General features: G+C 41.8%; 1 protein-coding gene across 3 annotated transcripts; it reads left to right on the top strand.

Moving 5' to 3' along the window:
- Positions 1–2,146: 2,146 nt before the first annotated feature.
- Positions 2,147–18,441, top strand: GGCT (gamma-glutamylcyclotransferase). Of its 3 annotated transcripts, none has more exons than XM_007066476.4 (5): positions 2,147–2,285; positions 3,018–3,185; positions 9,323–9,468; positions 13,374–13,509; positions 16,400–18,441. In XM_007066476.4, the coding sequence occupies exons 2-5, from the start codon at positions 3,018–3,020 to the stop codon at positions 16,547–16,549; spliced, it is 600 nt and encodes a 199-aa protein (XP_007066538.2). In that variant the 5' UTR covers positions 2,147–2,285; the 3' UTR covers positions 16,550–18,441. The 3 variants fall into 3 exon arrangements, with proteins under 3 accessions (XP_007066538.2, XP_043396785.1, XP_037746274.1); XM_043540850.1 differs by lacking the exon at positions 2,147–2,285 and adding an exon at positions 2,294–2,785; XM_037890346.2 differs by lacking the exon at positions 2,147–2,285 and adding an exon at positions 2,316–2,667.
- The last annotated feature ends 812 nt before the right edge of the window (positions 18,442–19,253 follow it).

The following is a 19,253-nucleotide window of genomic DNA, read 5'->3' as shown; positions in this document are numbered from 1 at the left end:
CTCATGCATTCAATTAAAATATAGGTTTTAGTGAAACGGTCGAAGAATTTCCTATCTTCTGCACCACAGTGCTGCAGAATCCAGGGATTTTGCTGCAGATTTTGAATCCAGCTTGCCACATTGTATGCTGCTTGCTATTTTGCATGAAGCTACTTGTGGAAGGAGATAGTCATAGGCAATGGAACTCTATTAGTTAATATTTTTTGTTAATAATATCTCTTGGGAATGTATTTTATATGCTTGTCAGCAATCTATATTATAGTCCTCAGTGGTACTTGGCAGATGTATCCTTCTGACAAAATCTACTAATGTGTTATCTTATGAAAAATTTATTCTGTTGAATGAATAAAAAGCTTTGCTTAGTAATCGAATATTGACAAACAATGAACTAGGCTATGATGTGTCATTAATATGCTCCTTAAGTCAGCTTTCTGCTTACACTCAAGAAGAGTATTAATAACCTAAATAAAACATGCCCTAGAGTGCCTTTATACAAAAGTGAAACCTTTCTTTAATGGATCACCTAGGGGACCATCAAAAAATTGATTGCTTAATTGTGCTTAACAAATGGCTGATCCAAAGTTTACTGTAAAGTTGAAAACCTTGGAAATGCTCTAAAGCAGTGTCATCAAAAGCAGAGCTGCCCACTGGACATCTTGTTCCTCCAAGCAGGTTTCACTTCAATTACCCTCTCCCATTTAAGACAGTACCAAATAACTTTTTGCCACTGAAACCCAGGTTGGGCCCCTAAGATCCAGCTGTGAATCATTTGTCCACACTTAATGAGCAAAAGTGATTAACTTAGAGAGATAGCAGTGGGTACAATATGGTCTTTTGGTTTTCCGGTAAACAGCTTATACTTCTCAAAAAATGGTCTGAAAATCGCAGGCAGAAATGCTGTCTGCCTGGTTCCCATGTAACAGTTGTGCCAGTGCTACCATGACTCTCTGCCCTTTACAATAAGAACATAATGGCTATATTGGGTCAGACCAATGATCCATCTAGCCCTGTATCCTGACTCGGACTGTGGCTAGAGCTTCAGGGGAAGTGTACAAAACAGGGCAATTTTGGAGAGATCCACCCATCCTCCCCTCCTGGCTTTGGCAGTCAGAGCTTTAGAGTTGCCCTAGGCATAGGGTTACATCCCTGATCATCTTGGCTAATAACTGTTGATTGACCTATTCTCAGTGACCTTATCTAGTTCCTTTTTTAACCCAGTTATTCTTTTGGCCACCAAACATCCCATGGCAATGAGTTCCACAGGTTAGTTGTGTGTTTGTGAAAAAGTAGTTCCTCTTGTTTGTATTCAATCTGCTTCCTGTTAAATTCAGCAAGTGACCCCTAGGTTTTGTATTATGGAATAGAGTAAATAACACTTATCTATTCACTTTTTCCACACCACTCATAATTTTATAGACCTCTAGCCTATGCCGTTCCCCCCCGCCCCCATCTTCTCTTTTTTAGACTGAACAGCCCTTATCTTTTTAGTCTCTCCTTGTACGGAAGCCATTCCATGCCCTTTATCATCTGTGTTGCCCTTCTCTGTTCCTTGCCCAGTTATTGTTTTTGAGATGAGGTGACCAGAACGGATCACAGTATTCAAAGAGTGGGCGCACCATGGCTTTATACGGTGGCACTATGTTATTTTCTGCCTTATTTTCCATCCCTTTCGTAACACTGCCCAAGAGTGTTCGCCTTTTTAACCACTGCTGCGCACTGAGCTGAAATTTTTGGAGAACTATCCACGGCGATGCCAAGATCTCTCTGGAGCAGTGATGGTGAATTTACACCCCACGGTTCTACCTGGCATTATGTTTCCAGATGTGCATCACTTGGCAAGGCTCACTGCTGGATTTCAATGGGGCCCAAGGGCCTGCCCTCAGCAGGGAGGTAAAAGCAGCCCACCCCCACCTTGCACCTTGCACCAGGCCACGCTTCCCCCAGCGCCTCCCCTCCACCTGGCACCACCCCCCAACAGCCCATTGGCCTAGGCCAGCAGCCCACAGGGAGCAGGTCGGCAGGGGGCGGAGCGTCCTCTCGACGTCACTCCGTGCCGCTCCAACCAGCCAGCGGGTGACCTCCCCCCCCCCGCCCCGAGGGGGGAGTCGCTTTGGGGACGCCCTAGGCGGCGGCCAATCAGAAGTGGCGGCACGCCGGCAGGGCACGTGGCCAATGGGGAGCGCTGTTACGTGGTTGCTGGCCGGGGGGCTGGGTCCGCTCTCTCTGCTGGGGGATCCGCGGTGCCTGCTCGAGCGGCAGCCGCGCGGCGCCCTCCTGGCCGGGCGGTGAGGCTGGGACTCCCGGGCCGGGCGCGCTGGTCAAGGCGGGGGCGTCCTGGCTGCTCATCACGGGCACGCCGGTGTGCGGCTGCAGCGGGGCCCTGCGCCGGCCAGGGGGTGTCCCCCGGCAGTGCCCGGCCTCTCCTCCTCCTCCGTCCCCGCCCTGGGGCTGCAGCGCCCCGGGGTAGCGCCGCGCTGCTGTGTGGGGAGCCACGGGCCTTGTGCCGCTCACCGTGGCTGCTGGGCGTGGGTCGCCTGCCGGGGCCGTGAAAGCCGCCTGGGCAGGGAGGCGCCCTGTACCGCGCTGGAAGCGGCTGCCGGCTGTGCGGGCGCTGGAGCGCCCCTCTAGGCCTGGGGCGGCGATCGGAGACCCCTGGAGCCGGAGCAGGCACGTGGGCCTTCTGGCAGCGGCATTGACCCTGACTGTTCTCCACAGCTCTGTCCCCAGCAGTGGGGTGGCCGCCCCCACCGCTCTCGGAGGCAGCGATGGAGCCGAGTACAGCGGAGTTAAGACTTTTCTAGCCTAAATATGCTTTTACTCCTCCATCCGCCCCAAGAGAGAGAACAGGAGCAAAGGGGAAGGGCAAATGGGGGTGTAGCTGGTGCAAGAAAGATGGTGAAGGAGCCACGGAAGCCACAAGGCCAGGGGGAGTGAGGAAGGGTATAAGTCATGTTCATCAGCAACCGCTACTGAGATTTCCTTTAACACTTGCTTTCTTATTATTTTCTGTATGGTAGATGGAGACTCTCAGGAGCTGTGTTTGTACCAGGTCTGGTGGTGGTTTGGGAGTGGGTACCTGTGGGGAGGACAGTTTCCTGTATTTTGCTTATGGCAGTAACCTGCTTCGGGAGAGGATCCTGCTAAAAAACCCATCTGCCACTTTCTATGCTGTAGCCAACTTGCAGGTCTGTATCTATGGGAGAGATGGAACCCTGTATTCCCCTTTCCTTTAAGGCTACATTTCTTTGGCACATATAATTCTGTGTTTTAATTATGGTTTCAGGAATTTGGGGAGGAGGCATAGCAGCTACATTAGGGAAAATGTTTGTTACATTTCACTAACACTTAATTTTACTTCTAAGCCTGTAGAATATTGAAGTACACTTTGTGAAGCTCTAAGCTCGTGTCTGAACATGACCTGAGTAGTGCTGGTGCTGCCTTCATCCCACGGCTTCATAGGCTACCTGAATTGAAAATACTTTTGGCAGGAACACTGTGGGCACCAAATGGCATGAAACTGAAAAAGTTCTGGGTGTTTAGAGCCCCTCCTAGATAGCCTTAAATGCTTTACACTTGTACTGGCCACTGGAGGCTCTCAAAGCACTTGACAAACATTACTGAATTAAGTCTTACATGTATGAGTGAGAGAAACATTATTATGCCCATGGTTACAGATGAGGAAACGGAGGCATAAAGCCTTAAAGGGACTTACCCAAGGTCACCCAGGAAGCTCACAGCAGAGCCCGAATGTAAAACCTGGATCACCTGACTTCATGTCCAGTGTTCTAATGAGATCATCCCTTACCCTTCATAATTCTGCTTATTTGTCAGTTCTAATCTGTTTGACGTTTGGAATGTAACCCCATTGCCCCCAAAGTCAAGTTTTCCAGTCATCTTGGCTATCATGAACTTCTCATCTTTTAAATGCATCTAAAACTGGGCATCCAGTCGGTATCAGACCCAGAGTCAGTGTCATGTAGTTTATCCTCCAGGGGGCAGACTGGAATCAGTTTTGGTGAAGATCTTTGCATTAACCCTTTGAATGAATTTCAGAAATAATAATGGAAGGTGACTAAAACTCTACAAATCCTGATTGGCTAAGAGTTGCATCCATTTTTTTAAAAACAACCAGTGTTAGCAGATCAAATGTTGTTAAAACTATGAGGAAAATTGTGCTGAAGTTGTACATTTAGCAGGTTCTAAACTATCAAACAGCATAAAGTGTAATGCAATGAAGACTTCAAAGAGCTCCTTGGAAAAATATTTTGCTACATAAAGGCACTTCTTCCTGAGAGAGAACTCCCACTGAAACCAGTAAGAGTTTGGCTGAATTAAGAGTGCTGGTTAGGACTTCATATGCCAGGATAAAGAGTGCCAAAAGATGTAAATGAGACATCTGAAAAGGAGAGCTTATTAGACCAAAAATTTTCATTAAGAGCTAGATAAGCTCTCATAATCAAGACATTTTTACTTTAGTCCATCAAGTTACTAACTTCTTGTTTTTCTTATGCCTCAGTATTGGAATATGTCTGGTATTCTTTGAAGGTTCTGCCACTCAAAGTGATGCTGCACACACATTTCAACAAATTGCACTGAGGCTGGAATTACTTACTCTGCAGTTTCGTCCTGGAGTCCTGGACAAACTGGTGGCTGAAAGGAAATTGGGACAACTCAGTTTTCTGGCAGATAAATAGACGGGAGCAAGTCTCTCCTTCCCCAAGGATAGGGTGGTTTTTAGTATCTCTTTCAGAGCCAGGCCTAGCACAGTTCAAGGCTTTTTATGCTGTCTTGTCTGGGCATAAAGGGGGCTTTTCATCAGTGAATTGCAACTTCACGTTTCTTGCAAAAACATGATTATTTTGCTGGCTTCACTGGAAGCGTGAGTGGATTATTTGTGCATCTTTGAATTGGGGTTGAAATGTACTGACAAAGCCTTGTTGGGAGAGCCTATTAACCTTAGCTGAAGCCAGTACTACTATCACTATCTGACATCTGCAGGCAATACATTCGCTCATAAATGTGTCATAAAGTAAGAGTTACAGTTTGTTTTGATTTTTAATGTTTCCACAATTTTTAAAAATACATTCCCGTGCAAATAGTTGCTTTAACAACAAATATACTTTCCCTTGCGCTTCTGAAACCCAGATGTTTGTAGCGCTAGGGATGTGAAAGTGGCTGCACTCCAAACTGAGAGAGGGCCAAAAAGTAAACGGAACATAGTGACACACGGGTATTTTTTATAATTTTTACTTTGACCTCAGATTTTACTAGTAATCTTGGTACTGAAATTGACTTGTTTACAATATCTGACTTAATCTGAAAGTATCACTTAAATGTTAATCACCAAAACTCAGGCCATGTCTACACTGACACTTGTCGGCATAACTTTTTTGTTGTTCTGGAGTGTGAAAAAAACAGCCCCGTGAGCGACATAAGCACTCGTGCACAGCACTATGTCGGCCAGAGACGCTCTTCTGTGGACAGAGCAACCGCCGTTCGTTGAGCTGGTTTTATTATGTTGGCGGGAGAGCTCTCTCCAATCGGCATAACACAGCTACACGAGCGCTTTTATAGTGGTACAGCTGTGCCACTGTAAGCTTGTAAGTGTAGAGGTGGTTTTAGTGAACATGCCTTCCATAATTTTGGGATGCAGTAATCTTAATGGTCTAGCAGCTGGGATGTATTACTAAATTTTCATTGAATTTGCTGAACAGCTATCAACTGTTAGTATATAAAGTTTTCTTACACAATATTTATTATGTAAAGCACCTTAGTGTAAGAATTTAATGTAAACTCTATGACAGTTAAATAAACTACCTTGCTTATTCAGATTTAAGCTACTGATCTAAAGATTTCCAGTATAAAAGATCTTAACAGCTGCATCCTTTGTTCATATCAACATATCTATTTGAATGACTTGTGCATGGTGGTCTAGTGCCAACTGGAGGGAAAGGTGAACTCTGTCAGAGGGTGTCTGAAAGTTCCAAAGACTACTGTGATTAATATCAAATATATGGTCATAAGTGTACTCCTTCAACCACCAGTCTTCTGGCAATTAGAGCCTGATCATCTGAAGTGCTGAGCACTTTCAAATATCACTGACAAGTCAAAAATGCTCAGCACATCAGAGGCTTCTCAGCACCTGGCAGGATCAGGCCCTGAAGGAGAAGATGAAAGTAGCAAAGTGCAGTATCTCTAACAAAAGAATGTTGTGTGAGACTTTTTGCCCAGTTGCAACCTTCAGTTTGTTTACTGACTTTCAGGTTATGCAGTAAGTATGTTATGTAGCAATGCAAGTTAACTGTTCTGATGTGGCTCTCAATTTCTGGTTGTTTAGAACAGATCTCTGAGCTGTGCAGCGTGCTAACACAGGCTGCTTTTGATCCATTGCTCCATTCTGATTGTTATACTGTGTTTCAAAAAGAACGGAGATCTCAGAATGAAAAGGCACTACACAGATTAACAGTTGACTTCTGATAATTTCTGTACAGTGAAACCAGGTAAGGCTGATGAGACAAAACCAGCCTTGGAATAAAAGGTTAAGAATGCTGACCAGGAGTGTTAGCTTTCACAGAGAGAAGTAAGATATCAGTGTGTAAAGTGAAGCAATCTGAACTTTGGGGGCGGGGCTGAGGGAGTGGAAATGAGTGGTTATGGTAAATGGACAAGAGAAAATAAGGAACACAAGCAAAAAACAAGTAAAATTGGATCAGCATTTAGGAGAGGGGCAAAAAAATTAAGGGCATGAGCTCAAGTCGTGCCCAGAGCCTTTATTGCTGTTAACTCCCTTAGGCACAGGAGATGCTGAGCATCTTACAGAATGAAGTCCAAAGTGGTCTTAGAACAAAACAGGATCCTTCAGAAAGGATCGAAAAATAATTAATTTTTCTTAGAGTATCATCAATGGTCTCAGTTCTGTACAAAACCAGAAAGACCACCTCTTTAAGGGAAGGAGGGCTCAATCCTGCAAACATTTGCCCATGTCTGTAACTTTATGCCTGTGACTTCAGTGGGATTACTGGCGTGCATACAATTACTCATGCTTGAGAGTTTGCAGGATCTAGCCTTGAGTCTTGAGTGATATACAAGAATCTGGTGACCCTTACACTCTGAAATCACTTTGTAGCAACTCATGGAATGGCTGAGGATTAGCGTTCACGTAGATATATTTCTGTTTTAGAGAGCATTTTGAGAAAAGTTGCCTTTTGGAGGGTTTAGTTGCACCCTCTTATATATGGGGCATATTTTGTAAAACCCCCTGTTGCATCCTCATGGCTTATTGAAGATCAGACAAGAACCTCCAAAGTGTAGAATTTATTTATTTATTTATTTTTAGCCCTTCAAATTTCAGAAATATTTTTAAAGATTGAAAAACATATTTGAGCAGATCTGTAAGAGGTAGCTCACTTCAGAAATTAAAAACCTTAACAACTAAAAACACTTTAAAGGGACATCAATTTGAAATATAGTCACTTTAAATAAAGGAGGGGGTCGCAGCTTAAAAGTAGTTTAAAGAACTTTGCTTGTTCTTGAGTGACCCAGTCACTGGTGTTGGTACCATTATGTTTTCTACTTTTCTTTAGAACGTCTCTCTACACTGCTGCTGGATGAAAGACCCACAGAAACTGGAGACTGGCTGACAACTGATTAGTCACTCACCATTTCCATGATGTGCTGAGTGCTGTCTGATGCCCAAAGTAAAACTGAAAAAAATAGAAGGAAAAGTTTTTCCTGTATTTTATTTTACAGGAAACTTTATAGCAGGGGTCTAAAACTCCGTTTACCTTAGGGCCAGTGCCAGTCCTCAAATCCTCCCAGCGGGCCAATAATGTCACTAAAGATGGTGTTCAGAAAGAAAACGTTTATATTGTATTTTTTATTTCGAATTTCTTAGAAATAATAACTGTCCTACAAGTTTATACAATTCCTCACCTGCTAGAGAGTTTTTAGTGTTTGCCAGACACCTGGCAACACTTCAGTTCTGTCAGTTTGTTGATGTTTGGCCTTAGTGATTGAGCAGTTGAAACCTTCAGGATTGCAGCAAGGTGTGCATCAAATAGTTCTGTTCGGTATTTTGACTTGTTTATATTCACTGTGGGGAAAAAAGTGACACTGCCTCCATGGCTGACTCTGCCTGGCAACTAGTGATGCTGCCTCCGTGGCTGACTCTGCCCGGGGACTAGTGATGGTATCTCTGTCCCTCTCCCCCAGCCAATAGGAGCTGCGAGGGGCAGTGCCTGGAGCAGACATTGCTGGCAGCGTGGCTGCATGTGTCTCCTCTGCGGGCTGCAGTGGGGAGGTTCTCCAGCCACAGATGGCCCGTGGGCCGGGACTTTGAGACCCCTGCTCTATAGTAAAATTAGGTTTTACTTGTGAAAACAGGAGGTGTGTGAGTTCTAAAAGAATCTCAATTTTGCACCTACAATGGGTTTAAAAAAAAAATCAGATGAAAATATCCCTTAGAAGTCTCTCACCTATTGTTCTTACAGGTAACACCCAAGAATATTCTAACTGAAGAATTAGAAACTTTTTTCAGTTTACTTTGTGCATTTGATAGCACTTTCTGCCTTCTCGCTTTTGGTGGTCAGTTTCAGTTCCTTTCTTTTCTCATATGCTAGCATGATGACTTCTCACATGCTGGGGCAGCTCAGATGCATGCTCTTCCTTATGCCCTTCAAGAGGGTGTTCACAAGTAACAGCAGCACCAAAAGCTGAGAAGGAATAAGCAGCTGACAGGCATGTACACGGAGAGGAAGGAGACAAAGAGGAGTACTGGGCTCTAATAGGTTTGGTGCTGTGGCTCTCAGGCTCATCCAAAAAACCCTTCTAAACCTTTGATGGGCAGCAGAAAACCATTACAGAAACAGGATTTAACTTCAGAGAGTCACTGACATCCCTTTAACATTACTGTATTGTATTTAATGAGGAATGTATCTATTACATTGAGATGAGGTTGTGGCTCTTTCTCTGCCAGTCCCATTTTCTAGCAACTCTTTTTAGTCGTTTGGCCTAAAAAATAGAGAGACCCCCAGATCTGGGCCCAAATTTTACAGTGCAGCTCCATCATCACTAATAATGAACCTACCATCCCTTTCTTCCTTCCCCAAACCCATTTTTTTTCTTGGGGCCTGATGAAACTCCCACTGAAGTCTGCAGAAAGTATCCAGTTGATCCCAGTCAGAGCTGGATCACATCCTTAATGAAGGAAAAGTAACTATGCTGGCTCTTCTTGTAGACTTTGCTTAAGCTCGTACTTTGTTAAGAAAACCCAAATCACTGAGTTTAAGTGGAAATTGATCATTTGTATTGGTTTAATTTGCAGGATTTTAAGCTCGTTTTTGGCAATCGTCAAGGCAAACCAAGTTCTTACTGGCATGGAAGTACAGCTACCATTGTTCAAAGCCCTGGAGACGAAGTGTGGGGAGTAGTATGGAAAATGAACACTAGCGATTTAAATTCGCTGGATAAGTAGGTGCATTCTAATGTCTTGTGTCACTTTAGAAAGCAAGCCAAATGCAATGGTTATTTTTCAGTAATCAATGTGGTGGGTTTGTGTTGGATCAGGGAGAACACATTGGATTCTAAAATACAAATTTAACTCCAAAATCATCTCTAATGCTTTGGAAGCTGATAAACTTAACATTGCTTAAACTTGAGAAGCAAAACAACTTTAAAGAAGGGCTTTGATATGAGGAGAGGATTCTGAACTGTTGGATTGAACTTAAATTCATGTCAGTTACTAAAAAATTGTTGTAATCTCTTTCCATATTTGCTAATTATAAAAGCTCTTTGAGCAAGGTTTTCTGCCTTTGCAGCCCAATATCTGTTTTGTTCTGCAGTGGAGAGGAGATGATACTGAGTTTGACATTGTGATTTCTATGTCAATAGACGGATATGAGCACCATATTGGGACTTCATCTTGGGCTCCAGCAGGAGGAAGATGAACTGGGCTGTGTAGTAGAGAACTAGCTCTCCTATGCTAGCAAAGGGAGCTCTTGGAAAAGCCACTAATACAGTAATTTTCTAAGTTTGCAACAGATTTCAAAATGTTCACTTTGAAGTTAGTCACAACTATAAAGTAACTAGGGAGCAGAATAGGAATCTCTTGTGGCAGTTAAATGAGGAGCATGGGAACTGTGACGATTCAGTTGTCCCTCCCAGCGCAAACCTGTCCTTCCCCTGTTCAGTGACAACTTAGATAGCTCTGTCACCTATCAAATTGCTTGCCTGCCTGCCTGCATGCTGGAGAGCATTGAGGCAGTACATGGCTAAGAACCTCAGAAAATCATCCCTCTCTTTTGCAGGTACCTTAATAAGGATTTAGGAGCCTAACTTTAGACACTGTTTGGAAACTTTGGCCAGAGTTCTGTACTTCTTGTTTTATTACAGCTCTTAGTGGCCTAGTCTATAAAACTGAAACTTCAATTTGCAGGTTAATGGTGTGTGAGTCTGAATCTGCACGGGGCTGAGTGCTCTCAGCCGCCATTGACTTCAGCACCTCACAGGATCAGGCCCATTGTGAATGCTTTCAGGATTTGAAGAATAAAATTCATGTTACAAAGTTTAGTTTGGAGACATTGGAATTAGATTAAATCTGAGCAGTAAATTACCTTGTGTACTTCTCACTGGGGAGAAGTCCTCACTCTTTCTCCTACCCAATTCTCTGCACCTTACTGCTCCCACTAGTGATCATACTATAGATCCTGTCTCTTTTCTACAACATCTTAACTTGCCATGCATTCCTGAAACCTAAAATACTTCACGGAGCTAAAGATCCCATAACTATTTCTGTCTGGGAAGATACTGCCTTACCAGCACTGTCAGGAAAGAATAGGTTGATTGGTAAATAATTGTAATTTGTACTGTGGAGTTTTAAATCACTTTTAATCACTTTTAATGCTAGTGAAAGGTACCTGATTGGCAGCCCTGGAGACTCAACTGTTCTAACTCAACAGAAAAGTTACAGGATGGGCATTAGCATTGCTGGCTCCCCCAACAGTTCACGAATAGGTCCTAAAGGTGATCTTCGAAAGGAAAGAAACTGGATTTGTCCTCTTTGCTTCTTTATGACCTATAAAGAAAACATGATTTTAAAAAAAAATCTAGTGCTAGTCTTTTCACTCGATATTCAGGTTTGATCTACCCCGTCTTCCTAGTGATCTGGTATAATTATGATGGAGTAACCATGAAGTGAAAAGTGATAGGAAACTATTTTTATCAGATGTTAAAAATTTGCTTTTTGTGTGTTAAACTTTTTCCCTTTCTGCACTCCTTGCCCTCTAGAAATAATTAGTAGGATTTCTACCTGTTAAAATGCTTATGTTCGCTTTTGTTCTGATAACGTGGCAGTGTTTAAGGACTATGGCCCCAATCCTGCAAAGGCTTACATTATGTCTACACTATGGACCTTACAGCGGCACGGCTGTACCGCTACGGCTGTGCTGTTGTAAGGTCTCCTGTGTAGCTGCTCTTTGCTGACAGGAGAGAGCTCTCCTGCCAGCATAATTAAACCACCCCCAACGAGCAGCGTTAGCAATGTTGGAAGGAGAGGCTCTCCTGCCGACATAGCACTGTCCACACCAGCACTTTTGTCGGTGAAACGTATGTTGATCAGGGGTGTGTTGTTTTTTTTCCACACCCCAGATCGACAAAAGTTTTGCTGACAAATGTGCTAGCGTAGACAAGGCCTTAAATGTGTAGAGCTAAGCACAGACATCAAATAGTCCTGCTGAAATCAGTGGGACTGTTTGCACTTTGTAGTTGCACACATTTGTAAGTGTCTGCAGGATTGAGACATAGTTATAGCTCAAATAGATTAATTTTCCTTATGTTATGTTGGATTATTAAACCTGAAAAATCCAGTTTTGCTTTTTACTGTGTGTGTTCACTTTTTTTGCACTTTTCTCAGCATGGACAATGAAAATAGTCTTTGTTACTTCTGTTTTTGGATAATGCGTAGTCAATTTCACTTTTAGCTAGTAATTGAGGAACTAAATCATACAATGCTTGGATTGCAAACAAAGGAGAGGGATCTTTGTGTCTTTGCTTTCTTGGTATTAAACTTCTTGGAGACACTTCTCTTGATCGTAAGTTTTTGGAGACACTTCTCTTGATCGTAAGTTTTTGGAGACACTTCTCTTGATCGTAAGTTTTTGGAGACACTTCTCTTGATTGTAAGTCTTTGGAGGTTTTGTCTTAGCCTAAAATTTACATTTCATAAAGTTTGTTTGACCTGACACTTTTTCTTTTAAATCCCAGCAAAAGACACTATTGGCCTTTCATCTTTTTCCCCCTGCGATGACCCAGAAATCTGTTTCTAAAGTTTACATTCTGTTTGTTTGTAGACTGCAATCTTGCTGTTAGTTTCATGCAGGCATATGGGTCTGCCTGCAGTGAGCCAGCTGGGACCATACTCTGCTAGTATGTTAAATCACTTGTAAAAGTGATTAGATATTTTCATTTGAAAATATAATTTGTTAGGTACTTGGATACCATTGTGATCAATACTGTTAAAACCTAGACAGGGTATTCTAATTGGTCACATTTTTACCTGTCATGTTCAGTTAAGCAGTTAACTATCTTATCTAAATTCTGTCCCTGATCTCATGACACTTCAACTAAATTCACCCATTACTGTAGCCAATTTATTTAGATTTGTATTAGAAGCTAATTTTAACTCTTTAGCACTTTTTTTTTTTTTTTTTATCCACTGTCCTCCCTTTGCCCTTGGGCAAATCTTTCTTTTGAAAGAAACTAGTTATGGCAGGTCTCGATATAATCTTGTAGCTCATTACTATTGTGCAAGTTTTACATACAAACTATGAAGTCTGGGCATGTTGTTGGCAGTGCTGGGTTGTTCACAAGGATGTGCTTTGCCCGAGAATTTTAGGAGTTTCCTCACTTTAGAATGATCTCTCTTTAAAAATAATTAAAGGGGCAAGGTAAAATTTTGCAATTGTTTCATTATCAAAGTGGAACTGACTGATCCTGGCATTGTCTTTAATTCTGATAATTTCATTGTGTGCATATTGTGGATTATCAAATTTTATTTATATAACAAACATTAACTGATTGACAGGAGGTTCAGAAAGTAATGTTACTGTTAACTTGCCTGGTTACAGGGATAGATTTGCTGTTACGCTATTTGTTCTGGATCTAAAAAATAAGCCAATGGTGGTATTCACTTTTTTATTTCAGTACTCCGAGATACAAGTACTGATCAAAATTATTGGAATACATTAATATTACTCAGTACTACAGCTGAAAAGCCACCTTGCATTTAACATGCTAAAACTCATCTATTCAAATACATGTTAGTTTTCTCCCCTGTATTGGTGGTTCAGAATGAAAAGAAATGTTTTGATTCTTTACAGGCAAGAAGGAGTTGAAGATGGTATTTACATTCCAATAGAAGTTAACCTTCCAACGCAAGAGGGAAAAGTACTGACCTGTCGAAGTTATCAGATGAATGATTGTGTTTGTGATCTCCCATCACCACAGTATAAAAAGGTAGGCATCATCTAAAAAGAGCATGAACTGAAGTGGATATTGTATTACTACTTGCCACTTAAAATAGTCTCTTACAACAGGATTTGCTACATAGCATAGTCCCTTAAAACAGCATTTCAGTTCTTTCCAAATGTATCAAACCAATACATCCCTAGTGTTAGTCTGCTGACTTCAGTGAAACTAAACCAAAGGTAAATCTGGCCTATTGTACGTAAAGCATGTGCTCTCACCCATGAATTGCTTCATCCTCAACTCATTTACAGCCACCTTGGAGGTGGCGTCAGCTGCTCAAAAGCACTCAGCAACTTTACAACATAGTTTGGGACAGAAAAGATCACTGTACTCAACTGAAGCCACAAAGGGAATTTCACTGGACAGAACTTAACGTCCTGACCTGGAATCTGGCAAGGACATAGATATTAGTATCTCCGCTCTTGTAGAAAGTGCCATAGAATCTTTAATGACTACAGGAAGTTAGTCTCTTGGCTTGACCCCTCCAACATCACAGGCCCTGTAACACTGTTCTGGGGCATTGGTCTAGTACTTCTTAGCATATGCACAGCGTGCCTCAGGTGGCATGTGACCAGGATTCATCACTGAATTTGGACTGCTGGTTGGATCATTCGCTTCCCTGGTTTGGGCCTGGAGCGTGACATGTACATTGATCTGTCCCCCCTGCTTTAGTACTGATTTGGAAGAAAAAGTTCCATGTGTGCAGTCACCAACACCACTCTGCAGCACACTGACGCTTTTTGGAGGTGTGCCTAAGCACTGAGCAGTCTGACTTGCTTAGCTGGTGAGGTCTGAGGCCCTATCTAGAGATGGTGTGGCTACATGTCTAGAAATGTTTAGCTAATCAGAATTACAGATAAAATCTGTGACTTTCTACTGAAAATAACTAACTGGGCTTGATTCTTTAACCCCTATGCATATGTCACTCTTTTTGACCCAGGGGTCCATCCATATGGATCAGCTTGCAGGATCAGAATCTCTTTTTTGTTAAAGAACGCTAACCCACGCACCGCTATTGTGCTGGCCAGCCATCGCTCCCCCTTATTTTTCTCCCAGACGGATCTTTTGGGCTATTTGAAGAAATACAACTATGCTAATACAAACATCAAGGTTGATAATTTATATATAGTCTGGGGCTCTCCTTGCCATACTGCATGTATACCAAGATAATGGAAAAACTGATCTTTTATTTGTCAAACAAAATTGCCCCTTACAAGTAAAACTTTACAAGGCAGTCATCTAACTGTACACACTGTAATATAATATAGTATTACATATGTACAGTTAGTCATGTATTTTTTGTGACAAAACTGAAACAGTAATGGGAATTGTAACTTCCTGGCTTGTGTATTTAAATTCTCTGCCATATGCTTGTTAACCTAGTCAATGTCATCACAATAGTATCTTGCTGCCTGAGCTTTTAAAACATGCATATATATCTGTTTATATTGGTAATTATATCAGTTCTCTTTTCTCACTGGCTCCCCTCTCTCAAAACAATTGTATCGTCTGGGGTTCAAACCAAATTTGACTCTTCGTTGTAGTCACATCAACTCTGATGCTGCCTTCTGTAAGGGAAGTGTTCTCTTGGTCTAATTTCTTAGGTTTTTTTATGGTTCTACCTTTTTCTTCAATATAAAAGGATTATATTTAAGAGGACGAATAGGGCTGTTCATGTCTTAGTCACTGACACAGCCATATATGTGCTGTGTGTACACGTGTGTGGTACCTGGGATAAGGGATTTTTATTTTTGTAACTTCCACCCCAGTAATTTCCTGTATTTTTGTTTTCACTTCCCGTAAATAGTTTTGGCTTATACAACACACTTTCATTTATCTTATGTGGGGGAAGGAAAACTTCAGTAAAATAAACAGTAGAGAAACTGTCTTCACTTATGCCACATCTAAATGGCTTCTTTGCTACTGTAGTTCTTAGTCACATTCACCACCGTCCATTCAAATTAGAAAGACCCAGCAGCTGTTGGTGCATCATCTCAGGATTTTTTTTAAATAACTCAAGCGTTCTAATAATTTCTCACTTAGAAGAACTTATGCTAAGGCTGGTTGAAGACTGAAATCCTATAACTTGAAGGTGGAAATTAATTTACTCCTGGGGGAATTTTGCACCAAAAAATTAAAATTTTTGTGCACAATATTTTAAAATTCTGCATATTTTATTTGTCAGAATAATGCAATATAATCACTCTGGTTTCAATTATTTTGGTAATTTACAATGGATGGAAAATGGGAGTGGGGAGCATTGGAGGAAATCCCCAAACACCCTTGCCTAATAGTAATGTAGCTAGGTTTTACGCTTTATTTCTAGTTATTAGTCAACAAATATGTGCAGCCATATGCTCAGTGTTACATCATAGGTAACTAAGGAGCAAGTGAGGACTGGGGAATCAAACTCTCAATTTATATTGGCTACTGATCATTTCCAGAAAAGGAAGTAGAAAACAATTCATGGAACACATTTTGATAAGAAATTTTTTCAGTCCAAAAAGTTAGACCAATTTTAATCACTAAAGGAACATAAGCATTTATAAGGCCATACTGTCCTTTACACCACTCTGGCTATGTAAAGGAGTCTTAAAACTTTTACACCTGTTTTATATTCCTGGGGGAATTCACTAAGCAGGCAGGCTGCTACATTCTGCTCTGCTTGAGGGGACAGAGCCTGTCCCACATCTACCTCCTCAGAAACACTCTGAAGCCCTGCCCTTCCACGCATGCTACAATAGTGAGCGAGAGACACAGAGTCTGTGTCTCTCTCTCTCTCCCATCACCTTAAATGGTACTATTTTTACACAAGTAAAGATTTGTGTGATCTAACTCTTTCATTGTAAAGTGATAAAAGTTTTTCTTTTAATTGTAGGTCATCTGTATGGGTGCAAAACAGAATGGCTTGCCAACTGCCTATCAGAAGAAATTAGAAGCTATAGAAACGAACAACTATGCAGGACCAGTATCAGTCTTTGAAGAAATTGAAGCTGCTATTAAAGAGAAGGAAACAACAACTCAGTAGAAAAGTATCCCCAAAATATTTCCAGTTCCATTTCCTTGCCTGATTTAATTCTATGGCCTGTGTTATACAGGAGGTCAGATTAGATTATCACAGAGGTCCTTTCTTGTCTTGGAATATACGAATTTTCATTTTGATTTAGGCATCTGTCTTCTCGTTATACTGATTAGCAATAATTTCCTTCTTTGATAAAGAAGGGCAAACTTGACACATTTGTGTAGTTCAGTAAGGTACTGGATTGAATATGCAATTTAAAGTCCTGTTCTTGCAAAGACCTATGTATATGGTTAAATGTATGTATCACATCTAAAGTTAAGCACGTGTAAATCTTTGCAAAGTTGAACTTAACTTTCTGTAGTTCTCATACAGTGCTGGCAAAGTTCATATAGTTCTTTAATGCATCTATAAGCAGAAAGAACTAAAGAGAAAAGCCAGCTTGATAGTCATGTGCATATGCTACTGTGTTCTAGGATTAAGAATTGCAGGATCAAGCGACAGTTCTCCAAGCAGGTTTAAAAAAACTTTTTTTCCAAATGTACATAAGGTTCATTGGGATGCAAAGCTGGGAATTAAGCTGATACCAATTTGGATTTTTACATATCTAACTTCTGTAGCAGGGGTGCTGAGAGCCATTGAACCAAACTGTAAACCCTGTATATAATGGAAACCTCTTCAAGCTGAGGGATGCGGAAGCACCCCTTGCACCACTAGTTCCAGCACCTATGTTCTGTAGAGCAAGATTTTTTTTCTTTGTCCAAGAGGTGTATCCATTTGATTTTAAAAGTTAATCATTGGCTACTCTTTACCTTTTAGCTGTGCAATCACCCTCTGTGTACCAATATGTCATGCCACTGGATACTGGTCACTTAAAAGCCAGTTTAACCAAGAAAAGAAAGGAATTTAAAACACAAATATTTTCCAACTCATGCCCTTAAGGAAGTTACCAGTGAAGGACAGCATCCTACCTGTAATGGTGTACTATTTTGTGGTATTGCTAGGAGTGGATGAACCAAGTCAGATAAAATAACTCTCCTGAATGGATTTTTTTTAAAATTCTAAGGAGTTGGCTAACTACTTAATTTTTTTCTTTAAATCATTGAATGCCTTGAACTTCCTGACTTCTGCAGGAAGCAGACCTAAGGCTTGATGAAAGCCCATAGGAATCTTTTCATTCACCTCACTGGGTTTGGATCAGGCCCCAATAAAGAAACACTGACGTCTCTCTGAATTGTAGCTGCAGCCTAGCTGGAATCAGAATATTGTAAGTCTTGCACAAGTGCCTAACCTTGTGATACTTTCAGACTAAATTGAATGATTACTTCTGGGGAGAGGGGGCAATTGAACAACTTTGGGAAACACAACAACTGAATATTTTTTTTCTTTTGTATTTAAGATCTGTATGCAAAGGATTTGTCCTTGATATAAAGGGGATATGAGTTATCTTCAAAGTTACTATGTGATTATGACATCTGACAGTATGCACACAGGAACTGATAATTGACCTTGTCTTCCCCTCATAAACTTCCATATTGGACATGTGCCATAGCAGTGCACTTCACATCCGCATGTCATGTGAACCTCTCCAAAGTTTATGCATTTCATTTGGGCCCCATCTAATTCCCATGTTCTCTGTGTGTAAAATATAAACATGTATGCACTGAAAGTTGGAGTAAATAAAAAAGATTGCAGTCGCCAGATTACTTCTGTGTCTATACAGTGCACAGAAAATGAAAATTCCTCTTGATTCAAGAATGCTCAGTGTAGCTTGTGTAGGCTAAAGCTGTTTGCATGAATGCGTAAGTGAAAGTTGCCATATTGGGCATTGTTTTTTAATGCAACTGTAAATTAATCTATGTGCACTCTGTTTTTTAAATAAAGATTCTTCATAACTGTAAGAATCATTTTTGCTTAAGATTGTTTCATTTGAAATGCCCATCTTCAAAATTGTTACTTTAGCACGGGGTGGGCAAACTTTTTGGCCTGAGAGCCACATCTGGGTATGGAAATTATATGGTGGGCCATGAATTGCTCATAAAATTGGGGCTTGGAGTTCGGGGTGGGGGGTTCAGGCTCTGGGGTGGAGCTGGGGATGAGAGGTTTGGGGTGCAGGAGGGTGCTCCGGGAAGGGGGTTGGGGCATGGGAGGATGTCAGATGCAGGCTCTGGGCAGCGCTTACCTAGAGCAGTTCCCAGAAGCAGTGGCATGTCCCCCCTCCAGCTCCTATGCAGCAGTGTGGTGCTGGCCAGGCGGTTCTGTGTGCTGCCCTGTCTGCAGGTGCCACCCCTGCAGCTCCCATTAGCTGTAGTTCCTGGCCAATGGGAGCTGCAGAACCGGTGCTTGGGGCAGGGGCAGCGTGCAGAGCCCCCTGGCTGCCCCTACATGTACGAGCCGGAGGGGGGGGAAATGCTGGTGCTTCCGGGAGCCACGTGGAGAGGGCAAGCCCCTGACCCTGCTCCCCAGCGGGAGCCTGAGGACTGGATTCAAAGGTCTGACAGGCAGGACACGGTCCAGGGGCTGTAGTTTACCCACCCCTGCTTTAGCAGCTCCAATTAAATGTTTTTTTTAAAATGTACAACTTAAATTGTTTACAAACAGTGTACCACCATATATGATTAGCTTTATTACTAAAGATTAAGGCCAAAATAATTGTGAAGAGGAAGAAAAAGGAAACTTTCAAGGGACAATATAGTTGCAAATCATGTAGAAA

This window comes from Chelonia mydas, chromosome 2 (genome assembly GCF_015237465.2).
Source record: "Chelonia mydas isolate rCheMyd1 chromosome 2, rCheMyd1.pri.v2, whole genome shotgun sequence".
Classification (NCBI taxonomy): Eukaryota; Metazoa; Chordata; order Testudines; family Cheloniidae; genus Chelonia; species Chelonia mydas.
This window is presented reverse-complemented; position numbering and strand designations above follow the sequence as displayed.

Excerpts from the sequence above, each read along its gene's own strand:
- GGCT (XM_007066476.4), top strand. The coding sequence starts at position 3,018 with ATGGAGACTCTCAGGAGCTGTGTTTGTACCAGGTCTGGTGGTGGTTTG. Across the intron at positions 3,186-9,322 it reads ATGCTGTAGCCAACTTGCAG|GATTTTAAGCTCGTTTTTGG; the intron begins GTCTGTATCTAT and ends TTTAATTTGCAG. Across the intron at positions 9,469-13,373 it reads GATTTAAATTCGCTGGATAA|GCAAGAAGGAGTTGAAGATG; the intron begins GTAGGTGCATTC and ends GATTCTTTACAG.